Raw genomic sequence first — 9,075 nt, 5'->3', positions numbered from 1 at the left:
GCTAAGATTTCTTGTACAGTTGAACAAGTTATTTGTATTTTCCATTTCAGAGGTCAGTTGCATGCCTAGATGTAGTTTTATTTCCAGCTGTCCTTTGTCTCTCATATATGATGACAGCATGCATTTCACTCAAGTGAAGATCAATTTTTCATGCATGTATTTGGTATCTAGGTCAATTTGTTTAAGCCGTTAGAAGGAATTTCTATATATTAATAAAATAAATAATAACATTCTTAAAGTGGTAAGACAAAACCTTGCATTAATGTTAGACATAATATCTCACAAAATTATTATAATCAATCTTGATTAGATGGGGATAACTTAGCCTTGAGAATAGCTTTGTAAGATTAATGGAAGATTCACTAGCCAATTTATCATTCTGCTAATTATAACTATATAGAAATTGCTCCTTAAAAATACCTCGTAATGACAAATCATCCCTTCAGATTTAGAGGTATTACACTTGCATATTGAGGACAAAATTTCATACATTTCGAGTCTCACAAGAAAGACTGCAATTGCTTAATTTTGTATACTTTTTAGACTTTTTTGTAATAATAAGATAAAGTTCAGCTGTGTTGAGCCCCTTTAATGCAAAGATAAAACTTTCTTAGTGGGGAAGAAATAGATACCATCTTTGAAAGTATCTATTTGGAGTAACATAAAGTGGTAAGTAAACCACTTACAAGCCATGTCAGAAGAGCATTCATATAAAATACAGCTGGCTGGCTTCCAGAAATCATATATTTTCACAATAAAAGGACTTGAGATAAATTTAATTTCTGATTAATTTAATTGCAAGATTATCCAGCTTATTTTGACCCTTTGACATTCACCCCACCATAAAATTGACTATATATCAAATTCTGAAGCCCTGTATATTATTAGAACTTGTGTTTACCCATTAAAGAAATGCACTTTTTTTTCTCTACACAGCATGAATCTCAAGATTGTTTTCTTAACTTTAAGTTGTGAAAAGTTGAGATAAATTTGCATCTTTTTCTTGACACGACTTCCTAATAATATTACTCTAGAACCTGTTGGAATGAAGCTAGTGTCTTAGACCCCGGATCTTCTCTGCAGAATTAAGAGGAAACATAGGCACCTAGTTAAAAAGCATGATCAAAGAGGTCTGTAACAAACAAATTATTCATACAAAAAGAGAAGTAAACCAGGAACTATCATTCTGCCTACGTGAAATTTTACACCTGCGCTGTAAGTATCTCAACTACTGTTGCCCGGAGTGGAGACCCAAAATAATGGAACTGGGCACATAGATTGTCCTCATGTTTGTGGGGAAACCCTCCAACTGGGAACGGGAAAGGCTAAAACTCAAATCCGTTAAATAGTGAAAGAGACTTGACTCTTTTGGGAAAGCCTGCTCTCAAGAGATGTCTAAGTCTAAACACAGACAGATTTTAGCCCTCTTTCTGACACCGAAGCGCGATGAGACACATTTCTCGGTACAACATTCCATGTGGAGAATTCCGGTTACTAGGCGGAAAGTGCAAAAAATTTTTTCAGGTTGGGACTTTATCGCCTGCACACTTGAGGAGGATCAGTCTCACACACAGCTCCTGTTCCCTGGCATCCCCGTCCCTGTCCCTGCCCCACCGGGCACTGCGGAGGCGGCTGTCCGGGCTATGGGGGCCGAGCGCGCCGTGAGAGGAGCCGAGCGCCGAGGGAGAAGCAGCAGCCCCGGGACGGGCGATTCCCGGCTGGAGGGGAAGGAGGAGGGGCACGGCCACAGCCCCCGAGATGCGCAGGGCGAAGAGCTCCTTGCAGGCGCTGCAGGCTCCCTTCAGGCTTCCCCCTCCTCGGCTGCGCTTGGGCGGGAGCCCGCGGCAAAGAGCTGGGGGAGGCGCCTCGCAACAGATGGTTCAAGCCGGCTCCCGGCTCCTGGCGCGGCCCGCATTGGCCAGCGGCGCGGGAAAGGGCGGGCGGGCGCACCGCAGCGGCGGCTCCGCGGCAGGAGCGCAGCGCTCACAGCCCAGCTCGTTCGCCCCTCGCCGGGTGCCGAAACCACCTCCGCCCCGGAACGTTGGTCGCCTCTCACGGCTCCAGCACGTGTGAGTGTCCGCCCGGCGGGGCTGCGAGTGGCCCGCAGCCGGGCAGGGCTCCGGGGCGGGAGGGGCGGGAGGCCCCGAGGGCGCGAGGCCCGGAGGGCGCGGCTGCCGCCCGCGATCGGGGCCGGAGCTGCCGCCTCCTCCGGTCTAACCCGTGCGCTGGGGAAACGGGGAAGGGCTGGGGGGAGTCTGCCCCGGGTGGGAGACGGTATCCATGCCGGGAGGATTTTTATCACCTGTAGGTGAGGGGGAAAGCCTCGCTCCCCCTTCTCCTTTATTGCAGCTTCATCGATGCAGAGCCGCTAGTGGGGAGTAATTGCCGCGTTTCGGTTCTCGGAGCTCAGTGGGGAGCGGGGGATGGACTGGCAGGTGGGGAGCTGAGATGCGGGGGAAGTGACTTGCCCAAGGTCACTCTCTGAGGCAGTGGCAAATAACGTGCTGTGGTAAAAGCTTCTGATTTCTAGCCGTGTGATGGGCTGTTCCGCAGCACTGCAAGGCACTAGGCATAAAACTGACTGAGCGGTGACTACGACTCTAATTAGCTACTTTTGGGTTTTTTTTGTTTTGTTACTGTTTTGTTTTAAAATTTTGTGTGGATGTTAAAGGATGTAGAGGTGCGGCATCTGTGTCGCGTCCTTTGTTTTCTCCAACCTTCAGACATGTGAATAAATGCATTGTGCTTTTCTGTGACTTATGTTAAATTCAGTAGGAAATTAATGGTAAAAATACCTTGTTTTTCCAGAAACTTTTACCATGGTAATAAATTGGGTTTGGGGCTTTTTCCCTATTAATAGCGAGTGTCTTCTTATACCATCAGAGAGTTGTTGTGATAAGCCCTTAAATTGGTTAAGAGGCAGCTGCGTTCCAAAATTAATCTGCAGTGCAATAGCTTTTATTCTCAGTGCATGTGAGATATAAGGCATGGCAGGCCATGCTTTAAGAACTTGTGCACCAGAATACAATGTGGTTGAGTTCGCCAAAGGATGCAACTGGAGTGTTTGTTTTGGCGCTATCTATATGCGTAGTAATCCTCTTTCCTTCTCACTCTCCTTTCCAGGAATAATTTCAATGAGTTTGCAGGAAGATATTCTGTAGTTTATCCCTGCTAATGTTTAGTGTTTCTTTTGAATTTCTCACTATGTGAAACTGACACCTATGCGGATATTTTTTAGATTAAAAGTTTTGTTAGAGTAGTCAGAGTCAATCCTTTTAATAAACTGCAACTAATGCTTGCATTTTACTGCAGCAGTGAAACTGAAAAATTAAAATGTGCTGTTCAAAAGCTGAACTGTCCCTTCTGCTGTCTCAGTTTACCTTAGCTGCTCCTCTTGTTTTCTGGGGGGAGTAGAGAAATTGAATATGAGAGAAGTTTCGTAAAATGCTCAAAATGTTAGTGTAAGTAGGACAGCTTTATTTTTAATCTTTATTAAGGAGTTAGGTGAAGGTCTGTACAGTTTTCAACATAAATCATGGAATTCAAGGCCAGATTTCAGGTATCACAGAGTTTCCCTTGTGTGGATATTTTGTCATTTGAATTTCGAGGAGTTTGTAGGTGTTTGTTTTAGTCTCATTCAGAAAATAGTGTGTTATTCTCAAATCCTTTATTGGATTTTCCCCCCCGCCCCCAGACTTGGATATTTGAGAAAAAAAAAAAGACACTTAATTGTGCTTGTGTTTTGGCTGCATAATATTCGGTGGATTTTTTTGGTGCTTAGTATTTTTTTTTTTTTTTCCTTCAATAAATTCCTTGTAAGGAGTCGTCTTTTGGGTAATTTCTAGCTGACTTTTGTTTTCTAGTTGAATTTTGAAGTTTGTCCATACTGCATAAACTCATTTGATTAGTTTGCCCTTTTACTACCAGCTTCTCTGTCATTTCTTCTAAATGGATGGGAAAATATCTAGTTTTTTTTACCTAAGTAACTGGTATTATTTCATTTTAAAAAATGGTAAGTTGTAATGGATGATGTTTTGCTCTGGCTTTTGTTTTTAAGAAAGTCTATCTATTTCACTATTTTGACTTTTGAGCATTTCTGTTATGAGGATCTCAGGTTGGAAGAGTTATGGTTGCTTATCTACAAACAGTAATTCAAGCAGACTTAGTGATATCAAATTTGCAAATATTACTGATTTACATATATAGATGAGTAAGAACCTTCTGTGTTGTGAGAGAGAAGGTGATTAAATAAAGCAAACTCTTTTGCTGTGTGATAGATATATGTATTTTTGAGATGCTAGATTTAATATCTGATCCCAAAAAATGTAAAATTTATATTTTACCTTTTCTTCAAAGTTATTTTTAGAAGTAAAAATGGCAGATATCTCTAATTTACTTCTTTGTAGATAGCATAAAATGATTAAAATATTTTTCAAATAGTTGTAACTCCTCAGTGAAACAGTGTTTTTTTTCCCCTTTTTTCCTCTTAACATACTTCCTTTCACCATCTGAAGATGTTGTCTTAGTGTGAAATTTAGAGTTGAGTGAAAGTAAGATCAAGAACTTCTACAAATCAGTCAAAGACTCTTGGTTAAAGATTTTAGTGAGATCATGCTTCTGGGAAGAATACTCCATGCCTTTGCCAGTTTTCCTGAGGAGTAGATAAAGCCTGCCTTTTCAGTTGTCTCTGGCAGTATTCTTGAGAGAACACGTTCTCGTTTTTTAACAGTGTGCTGGGTATGAGTTTTTGTTTAACTTTTGGAAATTGTCTGAATTTCTCCATGTAGTTTGTTGCTGGTTAACTACTTCTCTGTTGCCTGTCCCCACCACCCTTCCTCACCTCACGCTTAAATGGTGTGTGGCAAGAAATTCTGAAATGATAGTACAAGTTCAATAAGGGAGGATTTCAGCTAATTAGTGGCTGACCTCTGTAGGAAGAAAAAGGATGTGTAATATTTCTGAATTCTATAAAAATATTATTCTGATTTTATTTGTTTTGTATTTCTATGTTTTCCAGCATTAGTTCACCTTTCACAGTAAAATCAGAATAGCAGCTCTAAGTTCAGTAAGCTTAAGCAGTTTGTGAAACTGAAAAATTCTGATGAGTAATCATTAGTACTGATTAGCCATATTTAATGGATTGTTGGGAGAGAGTGTCAAAATAAAACTAATGTATCAGGCTATTAGTTGTTGCTAACCTGTATATAGCATTCTGAAATGAAGGGTGAAACTTTGTGGTGATGGATAAACAACTGTAAGTGTCAATACGTAAGACATGAATGGTCTTGCATATCAAGAAATGGCATAAATATTAGACAAAATTTCATGGCTCCTGGAAGATTTATCCCACTTAGGAATGGACAACACCTTATTTCAAGTTCCTGAAAGGAAAGCAATTGAATTGCCTGTCTTCATTGTGAAACAGTGGAAGTACTGATCCCGAGGTAGGACGCCCTGTGAACAGTGTGGTTGTGCTGTGGTCTGACAGTTGCGATCATCTCTGTAACCGAGTCATTGACTATGACTCTCCAGCTCAATGGATTGAATCGCTGGATATAAGAACTTGGGATTTTGAATAGTATTTGGAAAAGGAAGATTGTGCATGTAAAAATGCTCAGTTGTATCAGAAACTGATGTTATTTTCAGTCTCAATAATGAATAAGGAAAATAACTTACAGGATTTTAGTATCTGGAAGTCCTGATCAATTAACTTGTTATATAGATTTTCTTAGATCTACTTAAAGATTTAATTTTTTTTTTAAATTTTTTTTTTCTGGATTCTGTTTTTATGGTTGAAGTGGTAACAATGTGAAGTTCTGTGTGCATTTTTTTTTGCAGTTACTTGCATGTTACTCCAGAGTTTCTGCCTTTCAGTGGGCAGAAAGAACACAAGTCACAAAGGACAGGAGTGTGTTTTGGGGTGGGGTTTTGCACTGTTTGTATAATTTTAATGTAAGAATCCTAAACTCATACATTTTACTTCTGTGACTGAAATATGCAGTCTGATGAAATATGCCTCTAAGGAAAGTCAATGTACCAAAATCCTAAGAACTAAGGAAGACTAGTACTTAATTTTTTATCTTCTCTTGTATTGCAGTACAGCACCATTTAAAGGACTTCCTAAATAACTGGACTCTTATGTCATCCATTCTTTATCAGAGGGAGAAGTAGTCAGTGTGGAAGACCTAAGTGGTTTAGAGAAAAATGATATGTTTCTGCTCTTTTTTTCATAGATATGTGCGGAGACAAATTGCTTTAAAAATGTAACTTGGATGTGCATACTGAAATGTGAGACATTATGGTAGCCTTCAAAGACAGTACTGCAATGTGTCTTGGGTAAATCGTCATCTCTTGTTGGACATCTAGCAGTATCATGATGCAATGGTGTCCATGGTTCTAGTTGGGGTCTTCCAACTGCTCCAGGTCCTAGCACACTGATGAAAGTAGAAGCATCTGTAGGAGTAGATAAATGAGTCCTAACTAGTACATCTAAATCTCTATTTAATGCTCTGTCTTTAGTCATACTTGTTTGATAGTGTAACTGTAAGATCAAAGCAATCATTAAGAAATCTATTAAATTGCCTTGCCTGCCGTACTTGCATGGGTTATCTTCTCAGTGCTGACTGCTGGAGAGCAGACTTTGACCCAGCATATGTTAGATACAACACAAGACCTGTAGGTTCTGTAGCAGTTCACAATATGATATTAATGGTGTTAAATTTGCAAGATCAGCAATAATAATTTATTTTAAAAATTCAGACTGTTGCATTTGTTTGGTCAAACAGTTGTTGAACATGTGCAGACATCCTATGTGCAGTAAAAGATCTTTGGACCCTGACAAATGGTAAATGAGAAAATTAGAGGTTGTAGAAAAATGTAAATATTCTTTTGAAAGCTGTTGTATGGCGAGACAAAAATATTACCCTCTAAGCAACAGAGGATTCATTTTCACCTCTATATAAAAAGCTGGAAACTGTTTTATGTATGCATGCGCGTTGGTGTCTTCCTTTCTTTTGGGCACTGCTGTTGAATTCACATTTGTCCTGCTTTTTGTTACGCAAGTAGTCCAGCACTTCACTGAAGAAAAGTGTTGTACTCTCAATTTGCTCCTCTTGTAATCTTTTGGAAAATTTTGAGTCTTTCTAAAGTTTCTCAATTTTCAAGTTTTAGTTCATTTATCAAGTCCTTTTCCATGAAATGACTATGTCTAATACTAACTTAATGTTTAATTGGTGAATGCATTTACCATGGCTTTAGGGAAGGCCTTTAGGGAAAGGCTTAATCTAGTTTCAGATAATCTTTGTGATTTTTACTCTTCCTGTCTCTAGCAGAGTAAGGATTTATAGTGTCACGTTGGGGTACTAAAATCACTAGGTACAGAATGTAAAAGCTCCAACAATGTGATGCATTTAGAGTAGTTTATGACTTAGTACTGTTTATAAGTATATTTTAGAGCTTCTGCACCAATGTTCTAAAGTGTGACTGAATGCTGCATTTCAGTCAGTGCCATTTATTTCGTTAAAGGTACAGCTGAAGTTACTGTGCTATCAAACAATGAAACTAAACTGTGAGTTCATCCTGTGTGGCTTTCCTTTTTTGGTCCCTGGTGGTATTTACCAGAACCAGAGAGTGCTAACATTTAGCAGTCTCTCAGAAAGCTCACATTTAGCCAGCAGAGAAAGACCGGAGACCTTACTTGATGAGTTCCACAAGAACCTTTGTTTCATTCAAAAGGTGGTCAAGCAGGGATTCTCTCCGAACAAAGGGCAGACAACCATATTTATGGGTTCAGGGAGGATTCAAACTACAACCAATAAAAGTTTATACAAAGAACAGCATCCAATCTAAGTGAGAAGTTCTAAAGGTGAACTGACCAATTACACCGACTAATTTCTAACCAATTATCTTCCAAAGTGATGAGAGTGACCAAACTCTTACGGAATTGGCTCCACCTTGGTATCTAGGATACCTTATCTATTATAGCAAGTTCCAGGGGCCTGGGGAAGATGGCTTTGGAGGAATTGTATCATCCACAATCCTGCTTTATCTTCCAAATATGGCTGCAGCTTGAAAAGGACCAGACAACCTTGATAGTAATTTTCAGAATTACAAAAATTTTCAGATAACTCAAAATGTTTTTGCCAGTCTTTGCAAGAATGGAAATGTTACAATCAATTAAAAGAACAGTTATATTAAATTTTTAAAAGATTAAGAATTACTGGAAGATTCAAAAACCCTTCTGCGACTACTTTAGTGGTTAAAGCTAAGCTAGTCCCTTGCTTTACTTACATGTGTGAAGAAATTTAACCCTAATTTAATTTAATTAGTAAGGAAATTTTGTGTAAGAAGCAGAGAAGCTATTAGCACTAAATTTGAGCTCTTGATTTACATGTTAGTGTATGCTAAGCAGCTTCATCTTATTCAGCTAGTGTGTAGTTAGATGCTATTCACATTACTAAATAAACACACCTAAGACAATCTCTTACAGCAAGATGGTTGGCGCTGGGCACCTAACATCCACTGAAAACCGCCTTTGCAAAGTGGTTTGGATTTAAAGCAAACCTAGACCAAGGTCAGAATTTTCCAGTGTGCAGATTAGCCTTACAGACGTGTGTGCATAGCAACATAAATTGAAATATCTCATTGGCACTGGTGTGTAGCACGTATGTCACTAATCCTAAGGAATGCAGTGTAGTTATGTGGTGTAGTATTAACCAAATTTTTCAGTTGTGCTTTTGAATTAAAAAAAAAATCCCCAACCAAACCTGAAATAAAATATGAAAGCATCATAGATAAGGGCAGTTAAATGTCTTTCAAACCTCTGATCTCTGTTTTTAAAAAATCTACTCTGGATTTATCTCAGTGACTCAGTTAATTTAACTCTTGATCACACTATTACAGTAATTTCACAATTACAAGCCGCACCTGATTATAAGCTGCAGGTCTGGGTGTCGGCAACGTTTAGGTCTTTGTCCGTATATAAGCCGCACCGGATTATTAGCCGCACTTTTGTTCGCAGCGAGGATCATCGTGCAACTTTCAGAAAGTTGCCAATTAGTAACAGAATTGTGTGAT

General features: G+C 39.3%; 1 protein-coding gene across 3 annotated transcripts in view; it reads left to right on the top strand.

The window, feature by feature from the left end:
* Window positions 1-831: 831 nt before the first annotated feature.
* Window positions 832-9,075, top strand: part of SULF2 (sulfatase 2) — a 91,471-nt gene continuing 83,227 nt past the window's right edge. Inside the window, exon 1 of one of the 3 annotated variants that reach the window (XM_033074907.1) lies at window positions 832-2,069. In XM_033074907.1, coding sequence (XP_032930798.1) covers window positions 1,392-2,069 — 678 coding nt within the window. In that variant the 5' untranslated portion in view covers window positions 832-1,391. The remainder of the gene's footprint in view (window positions 2,070-9,075) is intronic. The other 2 variants (XM_033074906.2, XM_033074902.2) reach the window with 2 other exon arrangements.

This window comes from Catharus ustulatus, chromosome 17, assembly GCF_009819885.2.
Source record: "Catharus ustulatus isolate bCatUst1 chromosome 17, bCatUst1.pri.v2, whole genome shotgun sequence".
NCBI classification, from domain to species: Eukaryota; Metazoa; Chordata; class Aves; order Passeriformes; family Turdidae; genus Catharus; species Catharus ustulatus.
The sequence above is the reverse complement of the archived record's forward strand: the minus strand, read 5'-3'. Positions and strand labels throughout refer to the sequence as shown.